We start from the raw sequence: 17,791 nt of genomic DNA on the forward strand, positions 1-17,791 counted from the left end.
AGGGAGGAGACTTGCATATGTATATAAACCAGATTGCTAATTTCCATTTACAGCAGAGGAGCTGTGTAACTTCTAGTACATTTTGCAATAAGCTAGGTGTAATTTTTTTTTTTTTCTCACTGGTTCTTTGGCTTTTAGGGAGTTCTGTTTCTGAGGGCGTGCAGAATTCAATTAAGAGAAACAAGGTTACCTGAGCAATGCCTGAAGCTACTGAACGTGACTCAGTCCTCTAGTTTTCTCCTTTGATATGCTGTTACCATGAATTTCAGTAGCTCTTTGATCTCTCCTACCCTTTTTTGCCTCCGCCTGGCCCCACCAGAGCTATGATCCTGATTCTCCAGGCTGCCAACTGCAGAGCTCTCAGAAAGGGACAAAGAACTTCTTGTCTGTGGCAAGGCAGTCTGGTATCTAGTCTCTGCATTAGCTTCCTGTGTCAGTGCAAAGCAGCTGTCCCTTGGCCTAGCTTCTCATTTCTAGACTGGTCTTCAGAATCTCTTAAACACTGGGGAATAAGTAAGATGGTTTCACATCACAGTGCAGACACAGGAAATTTTTTCTTTATATTCACTGCCTGAAATCCAGCATTGCTCCTCACACATTTCACTGTGCTCACCTTTGGCATTAGCCTTCACCAGAACTCTTTTCCTCTTCTTTCTTCTCTTCTTACTGATGTCCAGTGTTCAATGTCCTATTTTTCTGATTTTGTAACTCTTGTCTCTGAATGTTTAGGCTGAACAACCTGAAGAGAGCAGCAGCTGACACTCTGGAGGGGAATAAATCTGTGACTTACCTGGATTTACGAGACAATCAAATAACAGATCTAGATCTGAGCTCCTTGATCAGCCTGGAACAGCTGCACTGTGAGCGGAATAAGCTGAAGGAATTGACGCTGAGTGGCTTCTCCCTTCGGGCCCTCTATGCCAACAACAATTGTATGTCTCTCTACCTTCTTGACCTACCTTATTCCTTCAAGCCCTGAGAACAAAGGAAAACAGCTCTTTGCCCTCACCTACACTAAAAAATACTTACACTGATGTTACAGTAGTGAGACCGTGTGAGATGGGTCTTTTGGGGTCAGTTCCTAGGGATCACATGTGCATGTATGTATACAGGCTGTGTAACAGGGGAGATTGTGGTGTTGACTTAGTATCCAAGGAATTAGTTTTCCAGTGAGATCTGTTTGAGAGTCCACGAATAAAAGTGCAGTTTTCCTTTGTTCTAGTGCCCCATGTGGCAGACAGAGAAACGAGATAGTGAGAAGCTGTAGTGCCATATGGCAGATGTATAAAGTGTGAACTCTGTCTTGGGAAGGATGAGTAGGGACCTTGAGTATCCATGGAGTAAGACTATGAGTCTCACTTGCCAGTTAGTCTATTTCTCTGTGCAGTTTTCCCTCTGAAGCTCTACAATCATAATTATTTGCTTTACTTCATCAGATCTGACAGCTGTCAATATTTATCCGGTTCCTGGTCAACTAACACGTCTAGAACTCTCTCAGTAAGTGACTATACACCACAGAATATAAAGCAAATATCTGGACACCTTTGCTGTTTTATACCAAAATTTTCTGGAGTTTTTAAGCTTTTGAAAGAGTTGAGAGCAATTGAGGGAAGGCACTGTATCTTCGCAACAGAACTGGAAACCCCAGCACTGAAGAATGGTGAAAGTTCACCAGACCAGAAGTCCCTCTGAACCAGTATGACCTGTCTAGATGACTGGCTGTCCTTCAGCTGTAGGCTAGAGTCAGCAAAAAAAGCCAAGCAAGGACTACTGAACTTGAGGCAGCTTACTGGGCTGAATGATGGGAATTTGTGGAGCAAACATTTAGAGTAGCTGCCGGTGATCTCTGCTTCATTGCCTACAGCTGCCCTTGAAGCAGCATTGCGAGACCTGGAAGATACAGGACCTCATCACCTTTTGCTTCAGTTCTGGGTTGAAGCAGGACAGCAGGATAGCGTAGGGGTGCCCGTTCTGCTGATGTCAGCGCTGTAAACAAAAGGCTCTGATCAGCAGAGCCGTGCATCAGTACTCTCTACCAATCATGCACCAGCTCAGTTTGCATTACACAACTAGCCATGAGGTAAATTCCATGTGACTAGCTCAAATAGTTACTCATTTTCTGCCTATTGTTTTTGGTTTGGCTGTCACTAATGTCATGCAGCATTCAAACGGGGGTATATTCCATATGGAGTGCTGCTGTCTAGCTTTTCCCTTTTGCTTTTCTCAGCAATCAACTGCAGTGTGTCCCAGACTGGGTCTGTGAAGCAAAGAAACTGGAAGTTTTGGATGTGAGCTACAACCTCCTTGGGGAGCTTCCATCAAGGTAACCAAACCTCCTTTTTACACAAAGCTGAGCTTTCTTGTATGGTGAGCTGGCTGGAGAGAGAGAAGCAGTGCTATTCCAGTTGCTTTATTCTTTGTTGTGCAGAGATATAATCCACGTACTTTCTCTGTGCAGCATCAAAAATACTCTGTATTCAGATTGTGGAAAGAACTGACTTCCAAATCAGCTTCTTGAATAGCAGAGGCCAGGTAATTTCATCCTATGCTTCTGGCTTCTACTGCAGCTGTTTGCATCTGAAATAGAACACACTGCTATGATTTGTTTGTGTTACCATAGTGTCTGTGAATGCAGGTCATAGGTGAGGCCCTAATATGCCTTGCATTGCCCTGCAGTGGTTTCACCTGTTACCTTTCATAGGGCGTTATTGCAAAGATACAATATAGTTGATCTCAAAGGTAGTTTTCACAACACATCATCAGCAAACTCCTTTCTCCTTATTTCCCTTTCAGTTTCTACAGAAATGTGGTAAAGGGGACCCAAGAACTAATCCAGTTTTGTAGATGTTTATAATGACTTCTCCAAGGTATCAGGGATATCATGGGAAGAAGCAAAGCACAGGTGTTCTTAGCCGAACAAGTGTATTTGGTGGGTATGCGATTGTAATGAGCGAGACACAGTGTCTAGGGTAAGCGATATCGAAATTGAACGCAAAGGTGGATTGCAGTGAAGAAATGCAGAGAGCAGGTTGAAGCAGTTAAAGCAGCAGGCATAGGAAGTGATCTTAGCAGTGACATTCTAATGGTTGTCAGAGACAAGACTATATACATCAAAAGCGAGAAAAGGATGTAACAAGGATGTAATAATGAGAACTTAAAAAATAATTTTAGCCATGCCAGTGGGTGAAAAAGACCAAATTTGTAGTATATTATGCAAAAAAACCATGCAGAATTCAGACACAGAAATATATATTCTTAAAAAAAAAAAAAAAAAATTCAAGCTGATTTAAAGATTCCTAAGTGCTGGAATTTACTTTATCCATTTGGGATTTATTGCGTTTGTGTGTTTGTCATCAACACTGTATGTATGTCTTGTGTACAGTTAGAACTTTGCCAGCATTGACTTTCAGCCATTGATCAGGTTAATCCAGCAGATCAAAGTTTGAAGGGCCTTGCATAAGGGGATATAGTTCACCATTAAGTTTTCTTTTACACTTAGTTATCCAGAAACAGAATTGTATCAAAGTGGTGTGTGACAGTGTTGAGTGGAGATACCCAAGCCAACTCTGGATGAGTAAGCTTGAATAAGGAAATTGGTGTATCTGCATTTGAATGGCTTTTTCTTCCCAGTATAATTAGCTTTAAGAAACCACAGCATACAGAAAGAAACTGAATGAATTGGCCTGCACAGAGCAGTGCGCTAATGCAGCTTTGCCATTTCATGCTTCAAAGCTATTCTGTACAGGCCTTTCAGAATATAGTCCCAAATTATCACCTCACCCAAGTGGGCAGGGTGGTTCTAGGCTACGTCTGCATATGTTCAGATATCCTTCCTTAAAATTCCTGCAAGCAATTCCCTGCAGTTCATGGGGATAGAGGCCTCTTCCTTCAATAAGCGCTCAATTCTGGAGAATGTGACAGCAGCCTCAGAAGTAATACAGGAGTGCTAAGCAGCCTGTTAAAGCTCTGAATTTAAGTTGGCACAGGGGAAGCACTTTCTGCCTCCAAGTGAAAACAGGCATTTAAATCTATCCTTTGTGGCTTCCCTTTTTTTTGCCTGCCTAAGAGAATGCTAGGCATATGCACACGACAGACTCATATCGCATGTAAATGATCTGCAGTAGCATAGAGGGAAATGTAGATACACTTCTAAGCATTCAGAGTGACTGAGGCACCTTACCATGTGTGTTTTTCTGCTTTGTCATTGTTTACATGTTATGGATCAATGTATTTTAATTTTTATCTGCTGTACAGTCAAATTATAATGGATTAAATACTACCTTTCCCCTTTCCATGGATGTGAAGAAGAGTGAGCCAAGCTGATGTAGAAAACCCTGTGTCTTTCTAGGATCCTCAGGAGCTTGAGCCTTCGGAAGTTGATGGTGGGGCACAATCGTCTGCAGAGCCTTCCACCTCTCCTAGAACATATTCCACTGGAGGTGCTGGACCTTCAGCACAACCTGTTGACCAAGCTTCCGGAGACACTCTTTGTCAAGGCTCTGAAGTGAGTGACAGTAGCAAGCGTCTTTTGTCTGCATTAACCTTTGGAGCTGTAACGGCTGATAGTGGTGGCATCTGTGTGACTATCCTTGCAAGGTGCCATTTGCATAAGAGATAATGAGGTGTATGCTTCATGAGGAAGTAATTCAGGTGCCATGAGGGAAGTCATCAAGCTCATTTGAGATAATCAGTCCATGTTACTGTTTAACTACTGGAAAACAGAGGTTTGCCTAACCAAACAGCCAACCGAAGAATTAGCTTTGGTTGCAACTGTTTCTAAGATGATGTTACTGCCTTTTTCTTTAAAAGTAATGCATAAATTCAGGTGCAAAGGAAAAAAGCCATACATATTTCCAGATATTACCGCAGAAAGTATATCAGGTCATTGGGGAGCAGCAAGAGAGACCCTTACAAATGAAGAACTCTTCTTAACTATTCAGACATGAGTCTACCCTTCTTTTAAAGACTCTGAGTAAGAGTTTTTGCAGTCTGTTTCCACCAGTGTTACCCACCCCCTCCACAGGCTCTTCAGTACTCACTGTTTACTGTAAAATGCTATGTGCATCCACAGTGCTATACAGCTAATAAGTTATTAGTAGATTTGTAAATCTTAATATGAGTAGGGATGTTACACTGTGTTGTGTGGCCGCCTCATGCCGGTGCTCTGTCCAGACTGACATTTGTATAGCTCCTTTTCCTACTGCTAGTGGAGTGGTTTAGTTGATGTGAAGTCTGATTTTTTGTACTTGCTATGGTTAGCCTCAGGTACCTGAATGCATCTGCAAACAGCCTGGAGTCCTTGCCTTCTGCATGTGCCGGGGAGGAGAGTCTGAGTGTGCTGCAGCTGCTTTACTTGACCAATAATAACCTCACAGATCAATGCATCCCTGTCTTGGTGGGACACCCAAGCCTACGGATCCTGCATCTGGCAAACAACAACCTACAGACTTTCCCCGCAAGGTAAATAAGGCTGATGGGTGAGATAGTGCTCACCAGGAGCACGTTGCCTGCCTTACTGCAGTTGTACATGAATTGGTGTCAAAGCAAGATTCTCTCCCTGTGGCTTGATGATAAAAGTCTGCCTTCCTACACACACACACGGAAGAATAGCATGTTAAGGGGGACTGGCACAGGGTACTGTTGGCTGCAATGGTTCCTGTCCTCCTGTTTGTGCTGGATGTGTCTGTGGGGATAGGGGCAGTATTTCTTCACAACTTCAGTGCTACTGGCATGCAGCTTGCCATGCTGTGTTTTCTCACTTCTCAGTCTTGCCAGAAGAGCCTCAGTCAGACTTGTCTGAACTTCTGACCGATGCAGGTCATATAATTTAATCTGTTAATTTACGTACCAGGTTTATGATTTGACAGTAGAACTTGGACACTGCTCTACTGAAAATCATAAGGAGATATTGTTGGTTGCGAGTTTCTACTTGAGTCCCCTTTGTGACATGTATAAACATATGTGACATGTTTATACACTGTTCTGTTCTGAGTACCTGTTAATCTGACTCGAGCCTTTTCAGAGCCGTATCTCTGAGGATTGTTTCCTCTCTAATTCCAGCTTGTACAAGTTCCTATATGCATAATGTTACTTAGCTAATTTAAATCACATGCTCTTAAGGTAAGTTCATGTTACTAAATAGTTCGTATTACTATATGTTGAAACTGAGATTCCACCACATTTTTTATCTGCAGATTTTACTGGTGTAATTCGGTGAGAGTGTATATGTTTTTCTTATTAATCACTGATCTATTGACTGTCATTGAATCAAAAGTGCCTCCCCACAGAACCCTACTAGAAGGACTTACACTGAATTCTTAATTCGTTATTACTTTTTAATATCTTCCGCAATCCAGTTTTGGCGTATCAAATAGATTTTCTTTGGACTATAGTAGAGTGCTAGTGCTGTACTTGTAGACTTCTGTGTCTTCTTAATTTGTAGTCTCATAAAAACCAGCAAATTCTGTTGCATTAGCACAAAGATTTTAAGGAGATTTTTTTGTTATGTCAGCATAATTAATTCAGTATCGATTGCATCTGTGCAAGCTTTGCCATGATTCTTCCTCGCACTGGTCAGGCAAAACAAACATTTTCATGTAAATCTGTTTATTCCTACAAAGTACCTTGCCACAACTTAGCTATTTTTTGCCAGTTTTAAAATTAAGACAATACAATCTTTGGCTTTAGTGCTTTAGAAGTTAGAGGTGAAGAGATCTGTCTGTTGTATAAATCCAAGCCAAGCTTGGGGATCCTGAGCTCTTATTAGAGCATCTATTAGGACTCTTGGTAAATTAGAAATGTAGCTTCAAGGGCAGTGTCTATGGATACCTTATCCACAGATTCAAAAAGTGACAAGTTCTTGCCTATAAGGTATAGTGATTTTTGTTTCTCTTTCAGCAAACTCAGTAAACTGGAACACTTGGAAGAGCTTAATCTGAGTGGCAACAAACTGAAAACAATTCCCACAACAGTGGCAAACTGCAAGCTACTTCATACACTTATTGCGCACTCTAACGAAATCAGCATCTTTCCAGAGATCCTGCATTTGCCCCGTATTCAGGTATTCTTATGGAGAAGGTAAAGAGGTAGCAGGGTAAAGTTTTGGTTGGAGATTAAAGAGTAACTGCTAGGAGAGGAACTGGAGATCCCAGAATACGTATTTCTATATCTGTTGCCTCTCAGAGCTGATCAAAGATGGCTCATCTCTCATTCATCTTCACCATCTGTCTCTGACTTGGTGTATTTCTGGTTTACCATTTGAGACAGCAGGGAGTGTTACGTAGCTAGGCAGGTTTGTATGTATAGGCCTTCTGTTATCTTTAGTGTGACCTCTTCTTTCAGTATTGGAATCCTGGTTACTACAGGTTATAATTATTTGCTGCTTATAAATTGTTCTTCTACTGATAGGTCATACCATTTTCATGACCTATTTGTGAGATACAGTCAGTAGTGGGGTCATACGATATTTGGAAAGGAGCACTGGAGGAACTGATTACATGAGAGAACAGAGAGTATTTTCTTTGTCATTGTGCGCTTTTTTTTGATACTGCAGTTTGTGGACTTGAGTTGCAATGAGTTAACTGAAATCCTAATCCCTGAGGCACTGCCAGGTGCCTTGCAAGAGTTGGACCTGAGTGGAAACACAAACCTGGTGCTAGAACACAAGACACTGGACATCTTCAGGTGAGCCATGGAGATGCTAACTCAGTAATGACCTGCACAGGGAAGGGTAAACCTTCCCAGGGTGGGAAATGGGGTAGTAAAGTGTGTTTCACAGCACTGCATAATGTTATAAAGTTCTCTGCCTGAGGCAGCTGAAGCTTTCTGTCTTGTAGGAAGTAAAGTCTGGGTCCAAAGCATCAGAGCAAGCAAACAATTTCTCAGGTGATATGAGGTTCTCCCAGCTGTCTCTGGCATAAGTAGCCAGGTATCTCCAGAAGGCCAAGACCTTAAACTCCTCTCCTTGGTGCATTTCTTTCCACAGGCTGCTGTCTAAAACTGCATAAGGTGCTTTGGCCACAAGCTGTTCCGCGGGGTCTAGGAGAGAATAACTTCTGTTCTTCTCTCTTTGTAGTCACATTGCCACACTGAAGATTGATACCAAGCCCTCCCTCTTGGCAGACTCAGCACTCACTTCTACCTTCTGGAGTCATGGAGTAGCTGAGATGGCAGGCCAAAGAAATAAGTGAGTATTGTGGTCTGCTGGATGCTGACACTGCTGTCTTCTCAGGCTGTTAGGTGGAGTGCACTGCTGAGCACCAAGCAGACTCATTTTGCTCAAGAGCTCATCCATCCCTCTGTCTCTCCAGATCTCGTGCTAAGTCTTGGTAACTCAGGTCTCCACATTGTCCTTACCCTCAGTTTTCACACTTGTCCTGGGATGCTTGGACTTTGCTTCCCACCCTAGCAGGGATGCTTTTTCTTTGTCTTGCCTCCTTGGCTGTGGTCAAGGAGGGTTTGTGAGTTCAATAATAAACTGCAGCTGTACATGACATGGGACAGTGGCTTTGCTGCTCTTTGAGAACAGCATTCATGATAAGATGCCTGATGGCTGTGGTTTTGGGGACCATGTAATCTTTTGAGACACATTAACTTTGCTTGTATGCTTTTCTAACAGGCTGTGTGTGTCATCCTTGGCACTGGGGAGCTTTGCAGAAGGGGTGGAGGCTGTTTATGGCATGTTTGATGGTGACAAGAATGAGGAGCTGCCACGCTTGCTGCAGTGCACCATGGCCGATGTGCTCCTGGAGGAGGTACAGCAGTCAGGCACCATGTTCATGTCCAACACCTTCTTGGTCTCCCACAGGTAGGACAGTGAGCAAGCTGGTTCTGGTGGGACCTGCATAGGTATATCACTTAATGGGTTAGGTGGGGTGAGGCAGCCCTCCCGAATCCCTGTCACTGGAGTCTGGAGCCTTCCTACACCTTCTCCTCCAACAGAAAGCTGGGCATGGCTGGGCAGAAGCTGGGTTCCTCTGCTGTCCTTTGCTATATTCGTCATGATGTGACTGATCCAGCCAGCAACTTTTCTCTGACGGTGGCCAATGTGGGGACGTGCCAAGCCATTCTGTGCCGAAGTGGAAAACCACTGCCTCTCTCCAAAGTCTTCAGCCTTGAACAATGTTCAGAAGAAGCCAAGAGAGTCAAGGAGCAAAAAGCCATTATAACAGAGGTTAGTCTGGACCCTCTTCACTTCAGCTTCCACCCTCACGTAAAAGCTTGGTACAAATACATGAGTTCTGCTGCCTGCACAATACTACAGGGGAGAGCATGGCATGAAGGTGTTTGAGTGACTTGTCTGATGCTTCCTGCTCTGATTCTCTTGCTGATTAGCTATTCAGAATGACATATTCCTAAAACACCTGTTATGGCCTGAGAACTACAGGTACGGGATACCAAGGATGGCTTGGGGAGAAAGGGAGGAAAGAAAACAGGTGGGATAGCTAAAGGAGGGGAGGTCCATAATACTGTGCATGACTTGGGTGAGTGTGGAGAGGAGCCATTGAAGAACAGAGCAGGGTCTGGGAAGTCACCTTGTCTCAAAACCCACAAAATGGGTGGGTGCTTCTTGAAAAGTGTTATTCGAGTTACCTCTCTTTGGATTTCTTCTATGTTTTACTTAGTGAAGGTACAAGATTAGTGGCCCTTGAGACATGCAGAACATGGATATAAAGTATATCACAGGTTAAAATTTTAAGACAAAAAAAGACAGAAATGTTCATTGTTTTTATGCTAAAGTATTAAAATTATTTCAGGAGAACTCTGTAAAGGTTAGCTTTCTAAAAACTTGGAAGTAACAGTGAAGTTCCAAAGAACTGGAAAATACATTGTCAGTGAAGATCTGAGAAATCAGTGCCAGTTGTATTAGTTTTATGCTCAGTGGGTCTTTTAAAAAGTATCAGGTCATTGTCTAAAGAGACTTCCCTGCTTGTGTCCTCTGCTGGTTTTTAATACTTGCAGCAGCAGCAACATTTAACAGCCAGAGGATACAGAAATTAATAACACCGAAATTAAATTCAAAACACTGGGGAAGCTGTGTACTCTGTATACACTGACTTGGAAAAGGGACTGAGGGCTGTGGGCTATTTTCTACCCAGGAGACTAGTGCCAGGGTGGCTGGGGACTATCTAGCAGGAACAGGAAGGATGGAATATAATGTCTGGATAATCTGCCTTGCAATGAGAAATTAAAAAGTCACTATCTCGTTCATACTGAAAAAATAAGTTTCACATAAGACACATGAGTGAGATTCTCCGATCAATGTGCTGCAGGCAGTCTAGCTGTGCATTTCAGAATAGTTTGCTGCAATTCTTCAGAATGTGACAAAAAGCCATGTGGGATAAATATGTTATTGCCAGCATGAGTGATGGGTGATTACTGTACCTGATGACTGGATACAGTGAATGCCTGTGCTGTGGTACCTGGACCTAGATCCCTTTTGCCTATGCTGTGCACTGGCATTTCTCAAAGCTCCAAACCAGTATATGGGCAGTGGAAAGACTGCTTTCCAAATGATTAATGCTACTGCCTTGTTTCTCTTGTCTGCAGGACAATAAGGTCAATGGTGTGACTTGCTGTACTCGGATGCTGGGCTGCACATACTTGCATCCTTGGATCCTGCCCAAACCACATGTCAATTCCATTCCACTGACTGTACAAGATGAGCTGCTGCTTCTTGGGAACAAAGCTCTCTGGGAACACCTTTCTTATACAGAGGCTGTCTCAGCTGTGCGCCACCTACATGACCCGCTAGCTGCTGCGAAGAAACTCTGCACTTTAGCCCAAAGCTACGGTTGCCAAGACAATGTAGGTGCAATGGTGGTGTGTCTGAACATCAGTGAGGACAGCTGCACATGTGAGATGCATGGCCTCACTCTGCCAGGTCCTGGGGGATTTAGTTCCACCACCACCAAGCCAGCAACACCTTCATCTAGCAGTGGGATTGCTTCAGAGTTCAGCAGTGAACTGTCTGCTTCTGAGGTTAGCAGTGAGGTGGGCTCTACTGCTTCAGATGAACACAGTGCTGTTGGTCTTGATGGCAGTTTGCTACCACGGCAAGAGCGACGTTGCAGCCTACATCCTGTGCCCTCCTCAAACATCTTTCAGCGCCAACCTTCCAGTGCCACCTTCTCTAGCAACCAGTCTGACAATGGTCTGGATAGTGATGATGAGCAGCCTGTGGAAGGTGTGATGACAAATGGCAGTAAAGTGGAGGTAGAGGTGGACATCCACTGCTGTAAAGGAAAGGGGCTGGAGTTTGAACCTCCTGCAGCAGAGTACAGCTCCTCTGCTCCAGGGCCAGAGGATGACTCTGGGCTTGTCCTCATCATTCGGAGACAGAACAGTGTAAACAGTAACACTGTGCAGAGAGGGGTCAAGGAAAAATGTGAACTGCAGAAGTCTCTTTCCACATGCTGTCTCTATGGAAAGAAGCTTTCCAATGGCTCCATCGTGCCCTTGGAGGAGAGCCTCAACCTAATCGAGGTAGCCACGGAGGCACCCAAGAAGAAGACAGGCTATTTTGCTGCTCCATCCCAGATGGAGCCAGAGGATCAATTTATGGTGCCACCTGATCTGGAGGAGGAAGTGAAGGAACAAATGAAGCAGCAGCAGGAGAATGGAGCAGATCAGGAAAAGAAAGAGGAACATGCAGCAGCTCTACTAGAGGAGTTTGACACAGCTCTGTAACTCTACAAGTACTGCTCACACATCATCTGTCCCAGGAAGCTCTGTCCCTTAACGGCTGTTTTGCCCTCCAAGGGTAGCTGGGATCTGTGAGGAGTTCAGGCATCTGCTGCTTCCTTAATGGATTCAAGGAAGAATTGGGAGTGCTAAGGTCTGGGCTGTCCACTTTTCACTGTAGAGTCTCAGTTGTTCTATGAGCCCTCAGACCAGTAACTGAGCTCCATGTTAGGGACTGTCTGGAAATTGTGCTAGCACTAGGAAGAACACAGGTGTTCCAACACCTGCCTGTAACTCCTTGAGGTTCTGCTAGCCCTGCAGGACAGGAGCTGGCATATGTGTGTGTGGGGTGAGGAGGCTGCTGAGGGGGCAGTGTTCAGTGTTTGGAGTCCTGTGAATATTTCTGATGTAGTTCCCTGCCACCAGCACCTGACTTTGTTACTTGTTGAAAGAATACAGCCCATTGCAATGAAGCTGACCCAAGAATGGTTTCCTACATTAATTGCCAGCACTTTTATTGATTGCACTTAAAGCTGTTCTGCTCCCCTTCAGCCCAGCACTTTATTATTTAGGGTTAGGGGAGAGAGCACTCCACAGTGGTGTGGTGGGGGCTTTTCCCAATGGATATTGTTAGGGCAGTGGAGGACTTGGGGTCGCAGTGTTCTGATGAGCACTGGTGAGGGTTGTGGGATCAGCCTATGCAGGATGAGAAAATACATAGCTGAGTGGTAAGCGGGTGCCTGCTGATGCATTTTACATGGAGCACAGGAAAGATCAGCTCTGGAGTCATGGATTAAAGTAATATGTAGAGCTAGTGCTTCTAGCTGCGGAGCACCTCAGCAGCAACTCGGCCACCTCCATCATGGATGCTTCACAGTGGAGGCCTCCTGTATCCAGAAGACATGAGGTGAAACCCAGAGCTCATGCTTATTTCGGTGAGGTACCCAGTCTAAGAAGAAACCAACTGGTAAGCAGTGGTATGCTGCTCTAAGGCTTGTGAGCAGTGGGGCTGCCCTTCATAGGCCAGGGAAGCATTCAGTCTCTGTTCCACCAACATAAACCTCTGCGCCATCACCTACAGCGTCTTTGCTTGCCTCTGAAAACAGGAGTGATTCCAAATCCACAGCAGCCTGCGTTTCATGGTACATGCCCAATTTGGCTATGGAACAAGGTGAAAGCATACTTTTTCCTGCTTAGCTTTCAATGCAAAAGGGAGAATAAAATTTTTCACCTTAACATCTTTATCAGCACTGGAAAAGACGTTGAAAACAGCCCCACTAATGGTGAATTTTCCAGTCTGCACTCCATAGACGCATCATGTTTCCATTAGGATTTTTGGCGCAGCGTGTAAGTTGGTCTGCCTACGTCATCATCCTGTGTAAGGGTTGTTAAAAGCCCCTGTAGCATGCAGATCTGTCTTCCTTAGCTGGCAGACAGCTGGAAAGCAGCTGCCCTGGTCATGTCAGTGGTGCAGTGATCCTGACTGTAATGTGGGCTAGTGCCTTTTCTTCTTTATTAATTATATTTATGAGGAAAACTTGAAAGTTTCTTCTCAAGAGCTCGGAGGGCCTTGAGTTGTATATTTTTGGATCAAATTCTGGCCTTGCTCAGAAGGAAATACTGTGCAGACTACTTGTGGGATTCTGTCAATATAGATCTTTTGACAAAATGTTCTAACAGAGTTTTACTGAGATTTCAAAGCACCTTGAATTTCTTCTCACTAGGAAAAAAAATGTATTTTTACCATGCATGAGAGAGCAACATTTTAGGATCTACCTTGTGCTAATTACAATGTAATCATGAAACAACCCAACTTCTTCCAAAGTTTAAACTCTCACAAATTTTGGCTGTTTAAATGCTTGTTTCATTTGGAAATGGAGAGAAAAGCTAATTCTTAGAATCACAGCAGCATTTTAATCCCTTCAACAGAGAAACAACAGCAGAAAAGATTCAAAAATAAACCCCAAATCTCTTTCATGTTTTCTTAATATAAGTACGCAGAAAAGGCTCATCCCAGTGTATTTGACTGTAACTTAATTCTGTCACCAGTGATAATTTTACCAAATATCTGTGCCCAGCCCAACATTTTCTGATACCTGACAGGGCTGCAAAGCAGCCTCTGTTGAGTATGGGGCTGGTGCAGAAATATACTCTTCTTTCTGAGACTGTGACAAACCTTGCACTAGGAGAGTGGCAGATATTAATGTAAATCATTTCTCTATTCTTTGCACTGATGTGGAAAATCCAATGGGTCCTTGGCCATCTGAATCAGTAGCATTGCATGGAGAGTTGGCATTGTCACAGGGAGTTAGTCATGATTGGCTCTACCTAGCTCAGTGGGGAAGGACTAAGTAAAATAAAGCTCTGCAATGGAGCATGCAGATTCTGAGGTGCTGCTCTTCATGGCAGTGGCAGAATAGGATGCAAGGAATTCCTGCTCAGCCTTTTTGTCCAGTGCTGTTTCTGGTTTTGAAACAGAAAGGTAGTTTAATATGGCCAGCTCCTATTTCGTGTGAGTGTGAATTGTGATGGCAGAACATGGCTTGTTCTCTTACACTAGAGTCCACAGCTTTCTCTGCTTAAGTTGATATTATGAACTGTTTGTCTTACTCTGGGCAGCACAGCCTCAGTGCTTCCCTCCACCACCACCTTTTGTTTTCCTGCCTCCCTAGAAGCAGCAAGCTTCTCCTTTGTCTTCCTTGCCTTACTTGTTAACACCACCTTAGATTTCAAGCCCCCTAGGAGCACTGCTGTAGGTGGAACAGGTATGAACAGGCAAGCCTAGTGAAGGACTCATCGTAGGGGGATAAGAAATGTTTTCCCAGTTCTTTCCCTGTTTTCCTCCAGTCTCTTCTCTGATTTTTATATGTGGTTCTTGCACAGATACATCATCTCCACAGAGCCACACCGCTAAGAATGTCCCATTCGTCAACAGACTTGCTCAGCTTGGGGGCTGAGGTTCTCAGCTTGGGTTCATCAGTGAGCAATGCCAGACCTGCCATGCTGCATGCAGCCAAGATCAGGTTAGACTGGTGAGTTGGTTTGTCCATCTCTTTAGTAATTCTGGCTCTGCTGATGAGCATGCTTGCCAAGAACAGGTACTCTAAAGGCAATGACCTCTCTGCTCTGCCCTGTCCAGAAAGGCTTCTGCAAAAGGAACCCATAAAGGTTCTGTTCAGTGACGAGTACTTGGGGCCCAAGTGTTAAGGATAAGGGATAGCCTCCCAAGTTGCTCCCAGCACCAGGAACAAGCCTGGTGGAGGCAGCACCACAGATTGCTGGGACCTGATCAGAATCCTCAACTAGATGGGAGTGTAAAATCCTGTTGCAGCAAGGAGTATTTCCCTTTCTCGGGGACAGGCTACTGTGAGGTCTGTAATCTCCTAGTACACAGGACATTTAGCCACACCCAAGGCCCTTGGACTTGAGGAGTTTCTGCACTCCTTCTGGATGGTGATTGCTTTTGTGTCACTTGCCAAAGGCCTTCCTCAGGCAGTAGGTTCGCCTCTTTGGTTTTGTGCAATCATTGTCTACTGTTCCACTGCTGTATGAAGACTCAACTGTGTTTTTCCACTTTTTTTTTCACATTTTAAAATGTCACCTTTTTTTAAACTTGATTCTTATGACCCAGTGCAGCCTAAAGAAATATTGCAGCACATCAACTGTTTATTAAATAATCTTTTTTCATGGTTTTTTGTTTTAAAAATTAAGAGTATTTTCTGTATCCCACTCTACCATGCACCTATAATAATCCCTGTTTTCATCATGTATGGGAGTTAGGTTGTCCAATGAATGCACCTTCAGCACTGTGGTCTATGTATTGCTTTGGAGAGGCAAATGATGTAAGACTGCTGGAAAACACTATTCCATCGATTCTTTATTCAGCTGTATAGAGCAGTCCAGGAAGGAAGAATAATTTTGGATCAACTTTTCATCTGATTTAGCAATAAAGATTTTTACTTTAATCTAACTATATATTCTGATTCTGTTACTGCACAAATTCCCTCCAGCGCTAGCAGTAGCTGTGCTGTAGGGTCTACTCCACTGAGCAATGTGTGCTGCCTCACTCATCAGCCTTCCATACCAAAGCTATGAGGAAGAACTATGAGGGTGGAATTCGTACCAATTATTGGGCAGGTTTCTGTGTCCTGACAAAGAAATCCTGCCCTGTGAGCTTGCTCTAAATAGTACTGTACAGCTTTCTAGAAGCAGCTGCAGCAAGCAGGAAATACAGACTCATTAGAAGAAATAGGACCACAGTGGAGTGTCCACATAAATCCCTATACTGAAACACAACATGCATCTAGCTTCTGAAAGGGAGGAGAAATCAAACAAATCCCAGAGTACCTGGTGTGTTCCTGTTTAGCATTTGTTTACTTCTCTATCTCTAGTTCCAACAACATCCCATGGTTTTGGTAATTTTGAGGATTTAATCACTGATGCCAGTGAAAATGGAGATATATCCAAGACAAAGCATGTTTCTGATATGTTTAGATGGTGTTTGGGTTTTGAGGGTTTTTTTTAATCTGGGCAGAACTGGTCTGTGAGACAGTGGCAGTTCAGTCTTCATACGGACAATGCACATAGTGGGCACTGCTCTGAAGTGACATTTCATTCTAAGGCATGGTTTTATGACACTAGTGCTACTTCTTTTCCTGTTACTTTTTTAAAAAAACTTATATGAAATTTAAATTTTACCCTTATTTTAATAAGTAATACAAGAGCAACATCTAATTTCCCCAACTTATACATTAAAAATGTATTTTGAAAACAATATACTTCTATCTTAAACCACCTGTTTGAGCTCTTAAAGCTTTTGTATGATTTTTCCCAACTCAGGGCATCTTTTTAAGCAGAACTGTTGTATAAAAGTTATAAAAGACCATTTCATACAAGAATGCGCCCCAGGAGATTTTGAATTTTTTTTTTTTCATTTGTGTCACAAATTAGGCTGAGTGTATTCATCATTTTGCAAGTTTATTTCAGCATTCTCTGATGGGTGTACAAATGCCACATTCAAACTGCCCTGTTAGTTCCAAGACACCTACAGGAAAGCAATAATTAGCTGCCACAACCATTGGCTTCAATCACTCATTTAGAAGAGCTCTGCTCTCAGTGAACAGTCACTGCCCACAGTGACTAGCAGTACTTGTAGCAAGACCTTGTTGGAGGAGAACAAGACACTGCACAGAGGGGAGGGAAAGGCTACCTGTGAAGCAGGCAGCTTGCTCATCTACATGAGGATGCTCATTCTCTACTAAAAGATCAGCCAGCAGATGAAGACAAACCTTGTGTCCACTAATAATTCAATAATGCAAATGCAAGTTAGGAACAGCTTGACTCCACCATATTTAGAGCTATATAGTGTGTGTTCTGCTGCAGCATTAAGAAACAAGGAAAAGCACACTGCTTTGTCTCAGTAAGGAGGCTGGCAAAAATCATGACTGTTACTGGAGCAGAGGAATCATTCTAAAGCTCATATAATTGTACCGGCTTCTCTTTCAGTTTGTGAACTGTTCTGTACCCCTTGACAGCTAAGCCTGCGCTAAGCAGGTACACCACGACAGCTATGCAGCCTGAGAGGCCAGCGGCAATCTCTGCCCCATGCAGGCTGCACCTAAAGCCCTGATAGCCTTTGCTTTGATAAAGCTGCTCTCTCTCTTTGCACACTGATGAATTATAAACTCCCAGGAGAAAATGGAAGAAATAGTACAGAGCAGGCACTATCCCTATTGCAATCACTATGTCCAGGATGCACTCAAGTCCCAGCCATGCCGGGAAATGCCATGGTAACTGCAGAACACCAACCAAAACGAGAAGGCAAGAAAAGACCAGGAGACACCCTCCCACGGCCATCGCTGCCCTTGCAATCGGCAGCTTTAGTAGGTAGAAACGCTGGTCAAGCTGCTGGGCTTTTTCCCCGTCTGCTCCACTAAAGCCACTGTAAGCGCCACCGTAGTGGTAGTAGTAGATGCCCCCCAGGCTGGGAAGGCCGGTGTAACCTCCCGTCGAGCCGTAGGACACGGAGCTGCAGACCAGGATCAGAAGGGCGAGCAGCGCTTCCACCGTCTGGCAGCAGGCTGGAAGGAGAAGGGCGAGGGCGAGGCTG

At 43.9% G+C, this 17,791-nt stretch overlaps 2 protein-coding genes across 2 annotated transcripts in view; one reads left to right on the top strand and one right to left on the bottom strand.

The window, feature by feature from the left end:
• The window catches only part of PHLPP2 (PH domain and leucine rich repeat protein phosphatase 2), a 27,091-nt gene extending 15,403 nt beyond the window's left edge, over positions 1 to 11,688 (top strand). Inside the window, exons 7-18 of the mRNA XM_010169897.1 lie at positions 1 to 52; positions 730 to 932; positions 1,437 to 1,497; positions 2,228 to 2,323; positions 4,349 to 4,504; positions 5,260 to 5,460; positions 6,898 to 7,060; positions 7,553 to 7,683; positions 8,075 to 8,185; positions 8,618 to 8,806; positions 8,941 to 9,172; positions 10,549 to 11,688. The exon at positions 1 to 52 is cut by the window's left edge and continues 227 nt beyond it. Of these exons, the coding sequence (XP_010168199.2) occupies positions 1 to 52; positions 730 to 932; positions 1,437 to 1,497; positions 2,228 to 2,323; positions 4,349 to 4,504; positions 5,260 to 5,460; positions 6,898 to 7,060; positions 7,553 to 7,683; positions 8,075 to 8,185; positions 8,618 to 8,806; positions 8,941 to 9,172; positions 10,549 to 11,688 (2,735 nt within the window). The remainder of the gene's footprint in view (positions 53 to 729; positions 933 to 1,436; positions 1,498 to 2,227; positions 2,324 to 4,348; positions 4,505 to 5,259; positions 5,461 to 6,897; positions 7,061 to 7,552; positions 7,684 to 8,074; positions 8,186 to 8,617; positions 8,807 to 8,940; positions 9,173 to 10,548) is intronic.
• A 5,463-nt stretch (positions 11,689 to 17,151) lies between these two features.
• MARVELD3 (MARVEL domain containing 3) lies at positions 17,152 to 17,757 on the bottom strand (the record flags this gene model as incomplete). The annotated part of the gene is made up of 1 exon (XM_010169898.1): positions 17,152 to 17,757. A coding segment is annotated over one exon (606 nt), but the record flags the coding sequence as incomplete, so codon positions are not given.
• Positions 17,758 to 17,791: the final 34 nt, after the last annotated feature.

The sequence above is a fragment of the Antrostomus carolinensis genome, unplaced genomic scaffold, assembly GCF_000700745.2.
Source record: "Antrostomus carolinensis isolate BGI_N321 unplaced genomic scaffold, ASM70074v2 scaffold17326, whole genome shotgun sequence".
Taxonomy (NCBI): domain Eukaryota; kingdom Metazoa; phylum Chordata; class Aves; order Caprimulgiformes; family Caprimulgidae; genus Antrostomus; species Antrostomus carolinensis.